Consider the following 19,144-nt stretch of genomic DNA (forward strand, 5'->3'; position numbering starts at 1 on the left):
AGCAGAATACTGAAACTCAAAAACCCCGACAGATAAGGAAAGTTTTGTTGTCCTCTAAAAGTACTTGCAGCAGAATAACCAGTCTTGGGATCCTTATACACAGCCACGACAACTTCGGAAATTAACATGTAGAAACAGAAACTGGAAAGAAAGAAACTTCCTCATCTTCTAAAAAACAATGGCATTTACTCAACCTACTAGCATCTGTCCCCACAAACAGGAAAAAACATGCAGCTGTCAAGCAGAGCAAGAACCTTCTAAGCTAAAGAAATATTCTTGTATCAGCATGATTAAAACTCATCTAGAATCAAATTGATTTAGGACTCACAGAGATAAGAAAACACTAATTAAACACAGGTTGGCCAACATGTTTTGAAACATCATTTAGCATTTAATGCAGGCCAAGTAAGTGATGTTTAAAAATATCTTAGCTGACTGTGGTTAATTCTACTTGGGAGTCTTTGCCTAAAGGTTTGTCTTGACTAGAATTTGAAGGTGCAAGTTACAACATGCTGACGGCTTTCTAAAGCTCCAGTGTACACAAAGCAGCAAGCATTTCTAATGTGAGCTGGCTGGTCAAGTTGTTAGGCTTTTAACTTGCTACCACATGAGAAACCTACCCTTTGCATTTTTTTCATTAAAATTTTACCTCTTGGAATTCAGGCTGGATCAATTGAGGAAATCTCCAACTGTTCAAATATATAGAGCTGGTATATCGATGAAGGGCTTCCAACTCTATGTCATATGGTGATTTTTGAGGAACCAACAGCTGGTAGTTACACTGGCTGCTTTTGTAAAAAAGAAGCTGAATAAAGATTTCTGCCTGCTCCTCAGACTCTGCTGGTGGGGCTGAATGGACAGAGATGGGGTAGTGATGTCTTCAATTATGCCAGACTGTTTTACAACAGGATGTTTAACCACAGTTTTAGTTATCACATATGAGCTAACACAAGGCCGCAGGACAACATGAAGATTCATTCTTACCTTTTCTATTCAAAACAAGTCCTTCATCTCCAGTTTCTAACTATAAACCTTGAGATTTCTCACACATACGAAAGAGAAAAGAATTGCACTGTCTAATCAACATTCACACACTACCTTGAAAATACTGCTCTTAATATACCTAGCACTGAAGAACAAGGCAAGTCTTTCCATCAAGTGTTCCACAGCCAGGTGGGGAAAGACACAGCATCCTAAACTAACAGCCCAGCCTTGGCATAACTCCAAGACATGCCTTATTCATAAAGCTCAGGTAATAAAAAAGACACGATACTCCCTCTCCCTGCCCAAGGGTAATAGAACTTGGTGCTGATGAAGAATTTAGGAGGAAGGGTACCATCTAAATTATACACTGAAACAGACAGTACAAGAACAAGCAGCTGCGGCACTTCAGCCACGTGGTCAGATGAAGTCAAGGGGGAAAACAACTCTAGACATCTCTCTTGCAGATACTTCCGGATTACAACCTTAAGGGAAAACCCCACCTCATTTTCACTGCTAGTATACATTTTAATTATTCCTTATGTTCCTGAAAAATATTTTGTCAATTAAAAGCCATGATCAGAGACTCTGGCCAGGAAGGAGAGGTGAGGAGATACTTAAGCAAGACCTCTTAAGACTTGTAATCAACATGGATATAATAGTCAAGCAAATACTGAGCTACAGTATTTCTTTTCTTGCAAAAATTAGTTGCACGTGTGTGGTCTCTTGTTCACTGTTTATTCATCTCTCAAAAATCAGATTAGCATTGTGTTTCAGAAAAGAGAAAACTTATTGATTTAATTCTTCCTTTTATTACTTTATTTCCCCAATCATTTTCAACCAGCCATTAAATAAGAAGATTTTGCCCTTTCCTGATAAAATGAACACTATCTGAAGGTAGTGTCACAGGAGAAAGACTATTTCATATCATGCATGAGCAAAAAACAAAAACACAACAACAAATCTTGGTAGCAGTACACATCTGGAAGTTAACTGAGCACTCGTGTCTGTTCATGCTTTCAGGAAAGATTATTTCCTTGCAGTATCACTGGGTGTGATATGGTTTTTATACCGAACAGTCAAAGAGTGGAGAGCACACTCGCTAACCCCTACTGGAGAAGGTCAGGGCTCTGCCCCAAGGGTGACTGGTTGGGAAATTACCTGTGCTCCCCTTCGGACAATCACAACCTTCGGTCACAAGTAACCTACAGGTAGAACGTGGAACAGGTTACAATCCTCTGCTTCTCACATGGACCAGCAGCCAGACAGCTAAAAGCTTACCATCTAAATTCTGCCTATAACTGCAGGGCAAATAAGATGACAACATTCTAAAGCATTAAGAGTGGAAATCAAAACGAAGTTAAAAGGTCATTAAATCAAAGATACTTCTGCTTTACTGGAATGGTTCAAGTTTCTGAAGACAGACTGGAAAACTGGCCAAGAATAAAAAAATAATTTTGATTTTGTCTTCCTCAATAAGAGACTGCCTTTTTAATTAATCTAGCAGATCATTCATAAATAGAGCATAAAATCCTTCAAACTACTTTAGATAACTTTACATATTGGAAGGGACTACTACCTTTACAAAAGGCCACCAAAACATAACACAACCTGGACACTCTAGCTAAAAATTCACAATGGAAAATGGTTTCTACTTTCTAAAAACCCTGCATTATCTAGCTATATTTTCCTCTTCTAGCTTTCTATAAATACTTTAGGTGTGGTCAGAAAACCAGGGCCAAGTTCTTCAAGAATTTTTAGTTTCCATATCATGTTTAAGGCTGCAGCATATTTACGCTAGCATTTTCTGAAGAATACACATCATTAACTGCTAAGGCAAAAGCCTTGGTGGTCTACTTCTCCCTGACTCTGACCATTGCCATTTCAACAGTTTGCAAATTGCTTCCAGATGGGTATCAGTTACACGGACATGGAGAATTTTTATAACATTTATAAATAGTGCTAGAATCCTGCTGACATATGGTAAGTGTGCTATGTAGTGACATGCATGATGAAGCTGTGAATGAGGGTATACAGAGCACTCACCTCAATGGACAGATTCTGCCCGTAGACAAGTCAAAATCCCTTTGCTTGTACCTGTGAGTAATACTGCAATAGGGCGTTATCTCAAAGTTACAAAATCCCAGATTATTCCTACAAATTTGAATCTTTGCTGGGGAGTCAGTGGCATAAACATGGCCATTTAGTGCCATTTCACATGTCCTCTTCCATTGGGCCCCGAAACTGCCATTCACAGCACCCACTGGTTTCCCACCTGCATCAGACCTGTCAGTCTGGTGCAGGTATCTTGGAAAATGCAGAACATCTATAACCAGCCTAGGATACATAATTGAAGCACGCAAGTTGCTTCCTCTTTGGCGATGCAGAAGGCACTTCTGAATCGAGCAACCAGCTTTTCCAAGTCTGGTACTCTGCTTCTTCCACTAGTGTTCATTTTAGGACTTGGAAAATGATCTTCTGAAGTCTCTGCCGACTACCACATAATTAATTTCACTGAAAAAATGACAACCCTCATTTCAAATGGCTCCTAACATACTTTTTAATCTCAGCCTCTCCATACATGCAACGCAGTTGCCTAAATAATACATTCTAACTGCCTCCCATTTCCATTCAATTAAATGCTAAGATACCAATTTGGAACATTAATTAGCAAACTCTGCCAGGGGCTAATCGAACACTGCATTTGACAATGGCAGGGCTATGGCATGGTGTGAAGATAAAGATGTGTGGGGCTGTCTCCTTGATGGAAACTCACTAGACTTCATGCTGGTACGGGTACTTACGGCATTCCCATTAGTTTGTGGGATTTTCACTCTCTTTAGCGTAATTCCTGGGAGAACTTCTCAATGAAAAGTCTCTTCTAGCACAGATTCCAACACCACTTTAAGTATTTTCTTTAAATTACTTTTCTTTGGCACAGACACTAACTCCCAGGTTTGCATGCTGAAAAAGCAACTTTGCAAGGGCCTGGCAGTCAGAATTTGGATCTGTTCAACTACAAATAAAAGCCAGGAAGAAACTTTGACAATCATAGAAAGGAAAAATTGTGGTTGTACAGTAGGAAATATGAGAGTTCAGTTGTTTCTGTTCATAATCAGCAAAAATAAAGAATGAAATGTATTTCATAGAGAAAAAGGAACAGGGAGAATGAAGCAGAAACATGCCGTATCTGGTGCTGGTCATTTCTGTTAAGGAGGAAAGCTGCTTTTGTTTGAATCTACTTTACTATATTCCCATTTAAGAATAATTTGAACCGAAACAAGGGAATCTGGGTTTTTGTGGTGTTTGTTTTTTTGGGATTGGTGTCTTGTTTTGTTTTTTTTCCCCCCCAGAAGTTGGTTTAACACATCAAGTAAGCATGCTAAGAATGATTTAAAGCTTCTTGGTGTTCACACATAATTCTGAGCTAAATGCTAGCCTTTTTTTTTTTTTCTTTTTCAAACCAAAGACCTGGAATTAGGGGAACAATGAGGTACACGTAGCAAATGGCTTTTAGACAATAAGCACAACAGATGATGGCTGAAGGTTCTGCCTCTCTTTTTTATTTCCTGACACACCCCAAGGTTTATGAAGTTGCACAATATGTTCACCCACCTATTAGGTTTTATTGCTTAATTGCTAGGTTTTATTGGGGAAAAAAAATGAAGTCTCCCACAGTCATCTAAGTTGAAAAAACAGAATTGTTTGGATTTTTCAACTTCTGGTGTGAAATATGCCTATGAAGAATTAAAATGAGAAAACAGGGTTACAAATCTAGTCTAACAAAACATACAGAAGCACATATTATAAAGCACATACAAAATGTTGGCTAGTATATATTCTGAAGCCAACCAAGCCTTCCTAGGCCACTTTTTTTTTTCAATTGACTACTCATGCCACAGAGCCTTTCTTGAATTCTGTCAATTACACAAATGCACCATCTGAAAACCTACTTTTCTTCATAAAGCATTCTTGACTATATCACAGATTCAAGCAATACCTAAAATCAGAGGGAATAAACCAGAACCTGTTAAACATGAAATAAGATATACACAATTTATCTGACATAACTGCACTTTACAGTTGCATTGACCTGAGTCAAAACCATTTAAGAACCGGGTAAAATGGAGGTATTTAAGTGCGTAAGTAATGGTAGCTGCTATGCTATCAGGATACAAGAGAGATCAAAATTCTAAGGAGAGGCAGAACACCTTATTAGAGTAACCAGTGAGGCTGACGTGCAAAGAAGAAGCTTTCAGGAACCCAAGTTTTTCTACAGAAGCAAGCAATCCATCCCTTATCAATTTCTCAGGATCTTTGTTCCAGTGAGGTGCAGTGGTTGTACTAACCAGTACAACCAGTACAGTAATTGGTAACCAGTGTCAAAGGATTCAGTGCTTTATCTGCAGTTTTGCTACCGGGTTCATCTATCCTTTTGCCCTCTATAAATGGTTTTCATTCGCTGCTGTTTCCCCATTGGTAATGTCAGAAGAACACTTCCCTATCTCATAAGGGTGGTCTTCTTTTTGGGGAAACGAGCTGTTCTTTCCCTAAGCTGTTTTACTGAAAAACCTCCCAATGCATCATTCACAGTTCTAGTCTTGCCGAAGTCACTAACAGGCAGCTTTAATTCGTACTTTAAACATTCCTTAATACACTTTGTCACAGAGAGGCAAAGCAAATTGCAGGGGTTTTGTCTTATCTATTTTTTAGTACTGGAAGTTCTCAAAGCTCTCTTGCAAAGGTTGAACCATTACCTTTACCCTCTCTTCACAGATAAGGAAACTATAAGGCACACAGAAAGCACTTGTCACATAATAGTACTTAAAGCAGTAAGTGAATGTCAAACCTGCCACCCAATTTACTGACTCTGAAACACAACCTAAATAAGGACTAAGCTGTTGAAAGCATACTTCAGCTTTGCAAAGGCATCTTAGTTAGGACTTCAGCAAAATACTGAGCACAGGAGGTTGAGGATTCAGAAATCCAAGTATCAGTTAAAACATAAAAAAAGAAAGCTAAAATGAGAGTAGAACAAAAGGAAAGTGGAAAGTGGGGAAAAAAATTAAGAAAAAGAAGGCCTGTACCACATAATTTCAGATATAGGTCAGGATAGGCTTGTGAGCATTGCATCTGCAGCCTACAAGGACAACGGAAGCCAGCTGCTCAGTAACTGAAGCAACATCTATTTTATGGAACTTAGGCAACAGCTATACTGTAGCTCCTTCAGAAACAATGGTAATTACACAACTCTTGTGTTATCTTTGGATAACACTGTAATTAGTACATGTCACCACTCTAACCATGATTAAAATAATTACCATAAAAAGTCCCTTGTAAGTAGCATTTACTGTCCTGGTTTCCAAACATGTACAAGATTATATTTTTAAAGTATAATTGCTTTTTCTGTTCGCAACTCAACAGCGTTTCTCCACCCACCTTCCACTTTATACAGCCATATGATGTTGTAGAAAACTTTAACATGTGCAAAATACTTACAGCTCTTCCAAGTAGGGAAAGTTCTTGAAGGCATCTTCTGGTAGTCTCGTGATGTTATTCATGCTGATATCTCTGGAAAAGAACAAATACAGATTTATCAATAACCAGGAAAGGATTTTTACACTCCATGGAAAGGATAAGAAACAGAAATTCTCATCAGATAGTAGAGTAACAGAAAAAAACCTATTCTAGTATCACACAGTAGTATCACTTTCTAGAAATTTGCACGCTGAATTTTCAAGTCAAGTAATTTGAGAATCGGGTTGCAGCAAAGACCTATATAATGGGAAGTTGACAAAATAAAGTTTTCCAACACCTCTAAACAAAAATAATTACTGTGAAACTAGGGAAGGCATGCATGGAAGAGGATCTACGGTACTGTTATCCCCAGTACTCATTTTTACCAACTTACACTTACATACAGTTTTAACCCCAATGATTAAGACTACTCTAAAACCACAAGCATATAAAAAAAAATATAATATTGTGACCACCCACTACGCAAATTTTCATCCCACAGTATCTTAAAAAAAAAATAATACATGCATTAGGATCTTAATAAATAGCTTCTGGCAAACAAGGTTCCTGGAACAACTGGCAAGAATAGCAGAAACATGTCCTAGCTCTACCACAGTATTTTTTTTGTTCTGTTTTCCTTCTACAAAACCTATAAAGTCCTTGAGGTAATAGTTTTAAGCAGATTTCATTCTCAGTCCATGAGCAGAGGGAAGCTGGCAGCAAGTGCTTACAGGATAGGTATGCAGCCCTGCTCAGCTTTATTCTTTCTGAAGGAGCAGTAAGCAGCAAACTTGGTGCCATCACCTCAGTTCACACCTACACAATAATCACAGATAATCCAGTCCTAAAGCAAGTTATTACTCAATGTGAATAAAAGCAGCATGAAAACAATTTGGTTTGATAATTAAACTAACTGCGTAACAATTAATGACATAATCCAAGTTCTTACTCTCCACTTGGTTACTGGTTTGGGTTATTTTAGTATGTAGTTAATAAACTATTCAGTAACACTTGTTAGTAGAGCCTTCCCTGCTTGCTGTCTTCCACATTTGTTCTCTACTGTTTATATGCCACCTCCCCACATAATTCAGATAAAAAGCAAACAAAGACAAACTCTCTTTTTATCTAACTAATGGCCAACAAGTACCACTGAAGCTCCTCCATGACATTAACAAGTAACTGGCAATCGATCTGCTGCACCACCTGTGCAGCAGAGACCCTCAGGCACTGCCAATGTGAAAACCGCGTTCTTACACTAAATCTAGACACAAACATTTCTCTAAAACCACACTCTTACATTAAATCTAGACACAACCATTTCTCTAAAATAAATGTTAATTAAATAGCGGTCCAAAAACTTCACTTCTCATTTCCCAGTGTAAATTAAGAAAGTTACTCCTTAGTAGCTGCTAATAGTTATACTAACCTAACTCAAGAGCAGTGACATCAAAATAAGGTTCAGCATATACAAAACAAACCCAGCTGTGGTAAGAGCCAAAAAAAAAAAAATCTACTACGGTATAAAAGACTCCTTCAGTAAGCTTCAGAAGGAGCTGAACTTGAGATGCTTTATCCCCGAACTCTACTGCTCGTATGCCTTAAGCTGTGTTTTCTGCCTTGGCAGCAGCCTGGTCACAGTACAATGCTGCTGTTGAGGACGTTTTTCTTCTTGTGCAGGAAAATAAATAAATAAATAAATAAATCTACCAGGTACATGAACTGTCATCTGTCTGATCCATGGAAGACTGCAACCTCTGTTCTCATATGTTTTTCGAATTGCTCTAAGTACTTACATTTCATACATCCAGGTTTGTCCTCTCTTTCCTAGAGGACTGCAAATCCACTTTTATTATCAGCTGGGAAGCATTTATGAGTAGGGCAGAAGAGCAGTAAGGGAGTGGAGACCCTGATCTTAAGAAACAGTAGCCCGTGCAAGAAAATCACAACTCTCAAAAAACTATCCTGGTGATACAAAACCTTACCGTCATATGCACCATAACAAATAGAGGTAGTAAAAAGAAATCAAGAGTACATAGCATCAGAAAGCACGGTATCAATGTTTATGCATCACTTTGGCAAAGATTTTGGCTGCAGTCACATGTGTTGCACTACATGGTAGCTCTTTTTGACACCTGAGGTAAGGAAATCACATCCACCTGAAAGCAATGGTCTTAAAATTTCCAGAGCTGTAAATGCCCAATTTCCAAAGTGTCCTATGCAATCCCAAACAAAGTCAATGGAAACCATGCAGACACACAGAATGCCTGAGTTCCAAATTCAAATCAATTTGGCTTTCTCTGGGATCTGAAATTAATTATGTTTTTCCCTGTAGCTTTAAGTGTTAGGCTCTACAATTTTAATTCGGGAAGGAGATTCTTTGGATGTAAACATGAAACAGATCACCTAAAATAATGAGGACTTGAGAACCATCATCAATATTCTCAAATTCTACTGAAATTTATTTTCAGTGAAGCTGAATTTGTAATAAAACCAGATAGAAATACAAACTGCGATTGTCTTATCACATGAATTTTCAGGGACTGCTTATCATGATGCCTTGCTAAAAAGATGAATTTTTTAATGAAGTTTCTGCATTTGCCTTCACTACGTGTGATAGTAACTCTTACTAAATAAATAAATCAATCTTTATAGCACTGATTTGCAAACTTTGGGGAATATCAAAGGACCAACTATGGAAGTTTTCTAATGATCATCATACATGTCTTAAAATAATTCTTGTTTAATTAGTAACATTATGTAGAAAGTTTTGCTGATTATATGTATACACACATATACATGTATGAAATATTTTTTCTTTTCACTTCACTACAAAATCTCCTCAAAGACTGACTTCAGAGGCACTATATGCTGGTAATAAAACATTAAGTAGTTCATGAGCAAGAATTTACAAACAATATTAGGAACGCCCATAACACCAAAATTAGATTACTTAATAACTAGGTGAACTATATATAGACTAGTTAATTTGGGAAGACACTCTTAATAACAAATAATTAATAGTAGAATTGCAACAAAAATGGTGCAGCACAATATACTATGATGAAATAATGACAAATAATCCCCAAAACCACAGTCTAAAAAAAAAAATAGCCCTTGCTAAGTTTCTACTGTTTGTATTTTAGAAAGAGTCATTTTACTACTCCTAAACTTAAAGGGATCAGTCTATTCAGTATCAAGAAGGATGTCTATTAAATAAAGATAAATTTTAGTATGCCCCTTGACATGTCAAAGAAATCTCCACTGAGAAGCTGTAATACACCACCTGTGTCTCTACTAAAAAGCGCTCAGGTCCGTAAGCCCAGAAATCATTTAGGGTGCTAACATATATAAAAAAGTTCCTAAGAATGAATAAAAGAATATTAATAGTACTATCCCAACCTCTAGTAGAGTTCATGGGAAGGATGATATACTATGCAACAAAAGGATCATGGCAGCAGTTCCCTAAAGCCCCTTTTCAGCAGGACTAAGATAGAAGGCCTACAGATTGGGTTATCACATCCAGATATAAGTCCCCTAAAAACAGCACAACACCTGCAAACCTTCGAATTGCTACCAAACACACGTGCACGCAGAATTCCCAACAAACAAAACCCAAAACCTCCATACATTTGCTCTGAATTTTATTGGTAAACTGAAGTTCAGACTCAGTATCTAAAGGCTTATAATAAATTTCTTGTTCTTCTGACAAATTCCCAGTATGGTCTGTCAGCCCAGCAAACTACCCCTCTGACTTAAATTTTTAAGTTCAGACCCACATTTATATTTGGGACATTTTCCCCAGGAAGTGCAAAACAGACACGACAGCTCTAAAAGATATAAGATTATAGTAATGCCATGGGTTTACACAGCAGATTCACCAGGAAAAGGGAGAAACCAGGGTAGACCTGCAACTTTCAGCAGGCAGCCACTAACTAGGTTTATCTGTACTAAACAGCCAGGCTAACACTTCACTCTCTGACCAACATTAACCAAGCCAGAGGTGGCAAATGTGCCATTCCTGGAAACACTGAAGGGCACGATGGGGCAAGAAACTAGCATTGAAACTAAAATGATGGCCAAGAAGCTAAAATATGGCATTGAAACTAAAATATGAGCTGCCTAAGGTGGTAATCTCCTTAGCAAGAGGCTGCATCTCAGGGGATAATGTGAATCACAGCCTTAAAATTACAATTAGTTTCACCATTTCAGGTAGGACAGTTGCAACACAGAAAATAAATACAACTGCACTCCCTCCTACAGTGCCATGGCTGCGGTTTTGAATGATAAATAAGGCTTTTTACACCCTGCCAGAAGTTGTGTTCTTTTTCCAAGAAGGTACTGCAGAAAAGAATAAAACTAACTAAAATTAGTAACTTGTAACTGTAAATGTTATTTTGCCATCTCAGGTAATGCAGAGGTTTATTTTTACAGGCTAAAGGTAAAAGTCAAGCCAGGGTACTCCAGCACTTATTTACTGTCTCCAGCCTGCTCAAGTAGATCCTTACAGCTTATTCTGACAACTACTTGAATATTCATTTCCAGCCGAGTTTAGCTAAGTTTCCTGCTGTCACCTAACACAGAAACACTTTAAAGTCATTAAAAATACTAACTGGCAACAACAGTAAAAGCAATGAAAGTTTCCCTCTGTTGAAAACAGGCATCAAATGAGATTTCAGTGCTCTTGTGAATATGAAACAGTTGGGTTTTCCCCATTTAAAACTGCTGTGCCCATTTTCCTTGGAAGAGAAAAGCAACTTTGTTGGACACAGCACCACATCACATCCTGCATAATGCCAGATATTTAATCACTTTTCAATCAGCCAGGAGCGGAGACTTCGGAAAATTGAACTTGAAAACATAATGCACTTAAACTTTTTACTGTACTCCTGCAAGAATTCCAGTTCCTGATGTGAGGTTTTAGTTATTTGGATTTAATTTTTTTTTCAAGGATTGTTGATTTTACCATTAACGAAAGCCAAACATCCCCAGACTTCAGGATTAGAAGAAATACTTTGTCTCTTGGAAGGCAACTTATTAATTCTCCTATATTTTAAAAATAGAAACTCTCATCTTTAAATAGTGGCTTCAATCACAGCTTTTGTAAGTGGCATCACAAAAAAGAGAATTAGATGCAATGCACTGCATGTCACAGTGTCTCCTGCAGGCACAGGTGGACTTCTCTATCTCTATTTTAACGTACTGCCTCTGCCTTGTTAGATTTCTCTCTTACTAATTGCCAGAGCATGATTCTGGCTAGAAAGAACAGATGACTAGAGATGATGGAAAGGGAGGAGTGGGACGGTAATTCTTACATGAGAAGTAAAGCTGCAACAACAAAAAGGGACCACATAATGGGAAGTACAGACTTCCTGTAGGACAAAAAGGACAATAAAATTATAGATAAATTAGCCCAAGATATAAACACAGAATAAAAGCAAGTGACCCAAAATAACTGATGGGTACTGAAAAGGAAAACGATACCAGTCTCTGTGAACTGAGGGACATTTGGACATTTAGCTGCAACAGTTTTGTGAGTTCTGGGGGTTGGTGGGTTTTTTTTGTTTGTTTGTTTTTGTTTTGTTGTTGTTGTTTTGTTTTTTTAAATGACAATACCTACCATTCCTAATATCATGTCCCCCAAAGGTGTGCACATTTGGGGCAAAGAAACTTTCCTCACGGCTCTGGTGTGCTGGCATGTCTCCTAAAAGACAAGAGGTGTTACACTTTCTGTCCTAGCTCACAGTCTCCTCTCTCAACACTTGAATCTGCACTGAACTTAGGGCACACACCTTCCCACCACATTCATGGCACTGTATCTAAATACATGCTAATGACCTAAAACACACCATTTTGTAGAAAAGGTATTAAGTCAAATAAACCGTGAAATACCTAGCTACAGAAAGGCAAAATTAAATCTCAACAAACCCAACCTGAGATTGGATGTTTTAAAAAAATAAGATCACAATATACCCCTGTGCTTCCCAGTACTTTATTAATAGCTATCTGCTTTTTGGCTTTTTGACTTTGTCAAGTTGAGAAACAAAGAGAGAAAGGAAAGGAGTGAGATAGAAAAAGGGAGGGGAGCGTTGGTTGAAGGACAGAAGATCATGTTTCAACAAGGCACCTTTAAATTCCTATAAAATACTGCCTCTGAGCAAGCTTAACCTGTTTGTTGATAGATAATAGCATGTAATACTGTAGGCTCCATTCAGTCTTTTCCAATGTCTGGGACGTCTGCCACTGAGTTATTTAATTATAACACATAGAAAATTACTTAGGCAGAGCTATCTATATTTAAATAAAGTCCTCCTACCTACTTGTACAAAACCATTAGGTAATAGGTCCTAATCTTATATAAAATTCCCCAGGTAGTAACCATGATCCAGTTTCAGCAATACTAGGAAAAAGCTGAGGCTGCTAGTATTTTTAGAAACTACATTAAATAAGCCAGGATACTGCAAATGCACCTCAACATGATGCTGGGAAGCACCCAGCAACAATCAGCCATCCATTACCATTTGGACCATTGATAACATGGATAACAACCAGATTACATTAACGCTGGTGAGGATAAAGACAAAGCAACATGTATTCTTAGCATATGAGACAAGCGATTCTTAACCAAATATCAACAACAACAACAAAACAGCAAGAACAAAAAACAATAAACAAACAAACAGGACCAATTATACAGCTGCATGGCAATGGTCAGTACACTTTCAAGTTTTGTCCAGGTCATATTTGTGTTAACCAAGAGAACTTCCTGGTGTTGTGGCAGCAGGGAGAGGAAGAGACACTGGAGCCAATACAAGTGGGCAGGGGGAGACAAGACATCAGAGAAACTCAAGGTTAGACTAGTATCAAGTTGTACTGCAATGCTACAGCCTTGAAGAAATACATTCAGTGCCAAACTCCTTGCAGTAACATGTTCACATGATGAAAACCAATGTGATTTTCATCCAAATCACACCCCTCAGCAGCCAGTCTCATGGGACAGAAGGAACTGAATTACATCCCTGGTGTTTAAATGCTTCCCATTTAAATCTTCTTTCCCATTTACCAAGTTCCTTCAGGATGGTGATAAAACCACTGAAGGGACAGAATAAATGAATTTGCATTAATATTGTCCCACATCTTTATTGTATTCAATATGTAATGAAAGCATGGAAAGCCTAGAGGATCAGCAAGAAGTTTTTAATTCAATCAAAAAGAAACAAATTTGGTAGTAGAGTTTTGACTTATTTTGTCTTCCTGATGACAAGAAGGAAACAATTCTCTTCCAGAAGGACCACATCACAACTACTGCTTGGAATGGCAATTGTCTGCATTATGAATTCAAAGAGTGCAGCTAAAATCCAAGGATATAGGTTACATGCAACAGTGCATGTTTCCCAGCACTGAGAATACGTTTCCTGACATTGAGAAATCATGAACAGGAAGAAAAGAAATGACAGGCAAAGATGACGTTTACAGAGGAACCTACACTTGGAAAGTGTTTGAATTTGCAATGATGCTTGAGTTCAAAATAAAATTTAAGTAACATGATGAGAAATTAATGTCTTACCTTTTATATATTACCTCCATCTATTACTGCAAGGTAGTAATATAACAGTACAATACCTATATTATTAGCTAACATTTCTATGATGATAGGACCCCAGTATCAGGCTGGCATTTTATTAAAAGTTTGTATTCTCTCCATTTCTGACAGTCACAACTATCAGCACCCATCTTCCAGTGGGAAGGGTCCACGGGGTACTCCAACTGACAGAACTCTGCAGTATTAACCATCTCTTATTTCCAGTCCTTACTGCCATGTCCCAACACACTTTTTCCTCCTGATACTTATCTACTGCTCTTTTTAACACGGACAAAGCTGTCAATGACAAAAGGGAATATTTTTAAACCAGCTTTTGCATTAATAGGTTTTTCTTCTTGTTATTCCATCTCCCCCTGGCAATCTTAAGCATGCATCTATTGCCTCTGACATGATCAGAGAGACCTCCAAACTTAAAAGTGCAGAAACCTGTTCTGTACTCACAGGCCATTCTGGAGTAACAGAAAGCCAGTGAGGTATGACTTTTTTTTTCATTTACAAGCATGCTTCATTTTCAGTTCTTCCAGGAAAACACTCTTACATGAAAGGAAATATGCAAATATTTAAAGTCTTAGTCACTATCTGCTGGGATTGGCTAAGTATGACACAGGTTGCATTCCCACCCAGCAAATACACTTGCCATTTCCTAAGTATCCATGTTATCTCACTAATGAGCACAAGGTCTTATCATCTGTTGTTTGTATTGCAACGGGAAGCTAAGGGCCCTGTTCAACACATCAGTGGATTGGCCCTGTACAAATACACAGCTGGAGACACTCCTCACCTAGGAGTTTACTGCCTAAATGCACTAAACAGACAGCATGGCAAGGAAAACAAGTATGCAGGGGTACATGAAGCAGTCCAAATCGGCAACAGAGCCCCCCTCCAGGTGACCAAGGCTGCTCCCATGTTCTATGCCCAGCTACTACCTATCATGTCCTTTCTAAAACCAATTAATTATCTTTCTTCCCCTGCACCCTTTGTTTGTTTAGCAGGAAAACAGGATAGGAGATTCTTCTGATAATTGTTTGCTAGATATGTAGGTTCTCTCCCTTTGGTAGCAGCAGAAAGAAATTATGCTCTATGCATACCTTATATGCAACATTTCCATTCACTTTTCTGGGACTCTAACTGGAAACTATGTGACAGCTCATTTGGGGATGAAGCACTTGGCCTAATTTTTCACAGAAATAATCAAACTTCAGATCACCCACTGACCCTGGCTATTAAAGAGGATTTTGATTATCAGAAGTTTTAGTAAATAGCGGTACACAGAGCCCTTTTAAAATATATATATATTTTTTTAAAGCAGCATATAAATCCTGTAGATTTCAGTAAGCTTTTAGCATTTTGCTGAAGCAGGACCTACAACATTTTCACTGGCAGCAGTCGAAAACCTGCGAAACTTCAGGCAGGCCTCTTCCTGCAAGAGAAGTAACATCTCCCTCTTTCTCCCACAGTATCTCTAAGTTATTTCTCTTGCCTCCTCCTTCCTGTGTCACATCAACCTCTTGTGTTTTTTCCTTCCAACATGATGTTTTAGCTTGCTTTCAGACACAGTAACTAGCTCCAATGTACCCTATTCATGTGCCAATCAAGCCATCGTCAAGATCTTAGAGAGAACAATGCCTGTATGCAAAGCCCTATTTTGAACTATTATTTGAGTCACTGCATGCCAGTTATTAAGCAATCACACATACAGTTAATGGCTTATGTTGACACATGGCAGGGAATTAACCTAGAAAAGAATTCCATTGCATTATTATGAAAGTGATCCCAACCCAGAACAGGAATATAGTGCAAATTAACATGCTCATCAGTTAATTTTTAAGAGCCATAGTTTGGGTGCAGAATACAGCCTAAAGGAAGGGTTTATTGTAAACTGGAGGAGGAAACAATGTCTTTCAGTGCAGTATTTCTTTTACACAGATTTACACAGTTAGAGATTATTTATAGCAGAGAATAAAATTACATATTATTCAGTTTCATAATTATTTACCCTGTGGAATACAGTAATGACAAGGAATTGAGTACAAAAAAATCAAACCATGTGACAGGCACACTAATCAAGCAATCTGAGGGCAAGTCTGTACCAAGATACTCCTGCTGTACCTATGAGTACTCATCACAAAATGTGAATAACCATTAAGACCACAGAGGTCCACGGACAAAACCAGGTGGGAACTCAGATCATCTACATCCCTGTTTTGTAACCAATTGGCATGACCTGCTATCAACCAAACTCCTGACAGGAAAGCTTTCAGCATGGTTACATCACAGCTACCCTCTGATTTTAACGTTTTTAAAATATTTCATACAAAGAAAGATCATATTAGCTCAAAACATATGCATCTAAAACCATGCATTACAACCACCATTTCTGGCAAGACTTGAGATTATTTGTAAAAGCCAGTAAAGGAAAGCAGAAATATTTCTATTTCTTTTAACCCATAAATCTCCCCACACAGCAAAAAGGGGAATGCAGCAACAGGTTACAAACTAAGAGTTCAACTATATCCTACTGCCCTATTTCTGTGCCCCACCCCCCCCCCTTTTTTTTTTTTGTAATCAGATGGTGTTAGCTGTCCTTTACGGAGCAGCAGATTCCTATGGTAGTAGGAGAGAAAAGTACTGAAGAAGACAATGGGCAACTCACACTAAGAAAAAATGTCACATGTAGCTCATGCCTGTAATAAAATCAACATCAGAAAACTTAAAGGAGTTTTATGGAAGGGTATTTGTTATGTTTTAAGTAAATAAAGTTGAACACTATACTTGCAAATAAGTTAAAATAGGGTAGCACTGCCAGTTGCATCAATTGTCCTTACCGTAATGGAATCATCAATCACTGAGGTTAACTAAGTCATTTTTAAACAACTCTGACTTTTCTTTATTGAGTTGTCAGTTTGTTTAATACATATCTGTGCTTCTTCTTTATTGAGTTGTCAGTTTGTTTAATACATATCTGTGCTTTAAGTTAAAACATATTGCAAAACTCAACACCAACACTTCACACACGACCAAGCCACAGTTTTGTTCCTTACTGCTGAGGAAGTTGTCAAGCGCTTTTCCCTTATCAAAAACCTCCATGAACAACTATTGCTGAAAGACCAGGAACATCACCGAAGTATGTGATCTAACCAGTTCAATGAGATCTGGGTCCCTCCTTCCCCATTCCCGACCTGCTCCCACCCTCCGCTCCAATCTCAGGTTTCTGCTGCATAACCACCAACACCTACAAGGCACGTCGCATTCCATTTAACAGCTTCAAGGGCAATTCCATAAAACTTAAACCGCCTTAACAGGAGTGTCAAGCGTCACACTCACCCGTCGGACTCCAAGGACATTACATCCCTCTCCATCTAAGAACACTGTAAAACAACAAATGTTTCACACCATAAACCCCCAGTTACAACTCCAGACACAGACTCAATGAGGTTCAGAGCCTTGCCTTGCTCCAGCACAGATACATTTTGTGCGTTTAGACAGGTTGCCTTCCTTTCTAAGTCTTGAGTTCAAAGGAGAGTATTTCTGCATCTCTGTGAGGTAGGGAGAGGCTAAATAAAGCTACCCATGTTTCTGAGCTGTCCAGACAGAGCCTTAAATCTGTTTAGTGACAAAAAAGCAGTGATATCAATTCACACATGTACTCATATAAAAATCTTCTGTAGCAGTTTCATTGTGTGTTTTTGCTCAGCTGTAAAAAAGAAAACATAAACTGCTATAAATCCAATTCATAAAAATGCCAACTTTAGTAACTCTGAGTATTTTGAATTTTATTCGTCTTCTTCTGGTTTATTTTGGTTTTCTAGTCTGTCCCACCCAATGTTTAGAAAGCAACCAGAGCCTCAAAAGTCTGGGCAAGACCTACATTTTTAGAAAGCTAAAAACAAAAACAACAGCAAAACAAAACTGAGTGTATGAACACAGTCACTGATACAATGAAGCAAGATGACAAAATCTAAACATCGCACTTAGTTAAAACTTATATACAACAGCTTTAGCATTTAAGATTTTTTTTAATCACATATAACCTGTAACTTGGATGTAACTAAAAACTATTTCTGGCAAAAAGCACTCAAATATCTATACTGTGGGAAAACTAAAAGCACATAGTACAACTTCCTAGTGCCAAAACAAGACTTCATAGCAGCAACTAGAAGAGCATTTTTAGAACCCTTTTTAAAGTCTGACTAAAGCTTCTCATCTGGTAGAGCTCATGTGTGCTAACACACAACCCTTGTGTTTGTCCCAGGAAACTGTACCTTCAACAAATGGCAATGTAGCTGCTTATTGACAAGGAGTGTAGCTGAATACAAGAATCCAAACAGCCTCATCAGCCCACCTGATGTGTAGAGTTATGATGGTTTCAGCTACATTTCTTTTTTTGATTTGAGACTGATGTCCAAGTTCCTTATAGATACATATGAAGACATGGGTTAAGCATCTTAGCTTCCAGTGAACCTCAGACATGAATTAAAATGAAATCTGCCTAAATCATCTGCCAGGACGCTCTTTGAGAAGAGCTACAGGTTCAGCTTCCATTTCAATAGTACAGGACTGAACAAGGGACATCAAGGGAGTATTCAACCCCAATTTTATTTCTTCTCATACACAGTGCCAGGAATTATCTTGCTAGTTATCTGACTTATCACACAGCTAATTATTTCATTTCAGGAAGCCAAATTCAGGCATGCTTTCTGCCATACACATAACTCTTGGTTACTTCCCTGAGAGCCAGGCTGCTTTGCCCATTCCCTCTGACAGGCAAGTCCAGCTCCAGGCCCAGGAGAGTCACCCTCATCACTGTAATTGCTGCTGGCATTATGCAGACAACTGTACAGCCCCACACATGTACACATCTCTCATTCTCAGGAATTTGGCAGAGGCGCAGCCCTACAACTGACACCAGCCTACAAGCGACAAGTGCTTCGAAGTCACATCCTCCAAGGATTCAAGAGCTTCAGACAATGCTGCCTGCACCACGCTAAACTCATGGGGGAACAACTAACTGCAATCCATGTGGGTTGGCAATACAGCAGAATCTGG

At 38.3% G+C, this 19,144-nt stretch overlaps 1 protein-coding gene across 1 annotated transcript in view; it reads right to left on the reverse strand.

Moving 5' to 3' along the window:
• The window catches only part of LGR4 (leucine rich repeat containing G protein-coupled receptor 4), a 72,977-nt gene that overhangs the window by 34,471 nt on the left and 19,362 nt on the right, over positions 1-19,144 (reverse strand). Inside the window, exon 2 of the mRNA XM_040067009.1 lies at positions 6,481-6,552. Within this exon, the coding sequence (XP_039922943.1) occupies positions 6,481-6,552 (72 nt within the window). The remainder of the gene's footprint in view (positions 1-6,480; positions 6,553-19,144) is intronic.

Source organism: Hirundo rustica, chromosome 6, assembly GCF_015227805.2.
Source record: "Hirundo rustica isolate bHirRus1 chromosome 6, bHirRus1.pri.v3, whole genome shotgun sequence".
Lineage (NCBI taxonomy): Eukaryota > Metazoa > Chordata > Aves > Passeriformes > Hirundinidae > Hirundo > Hirundo rustica.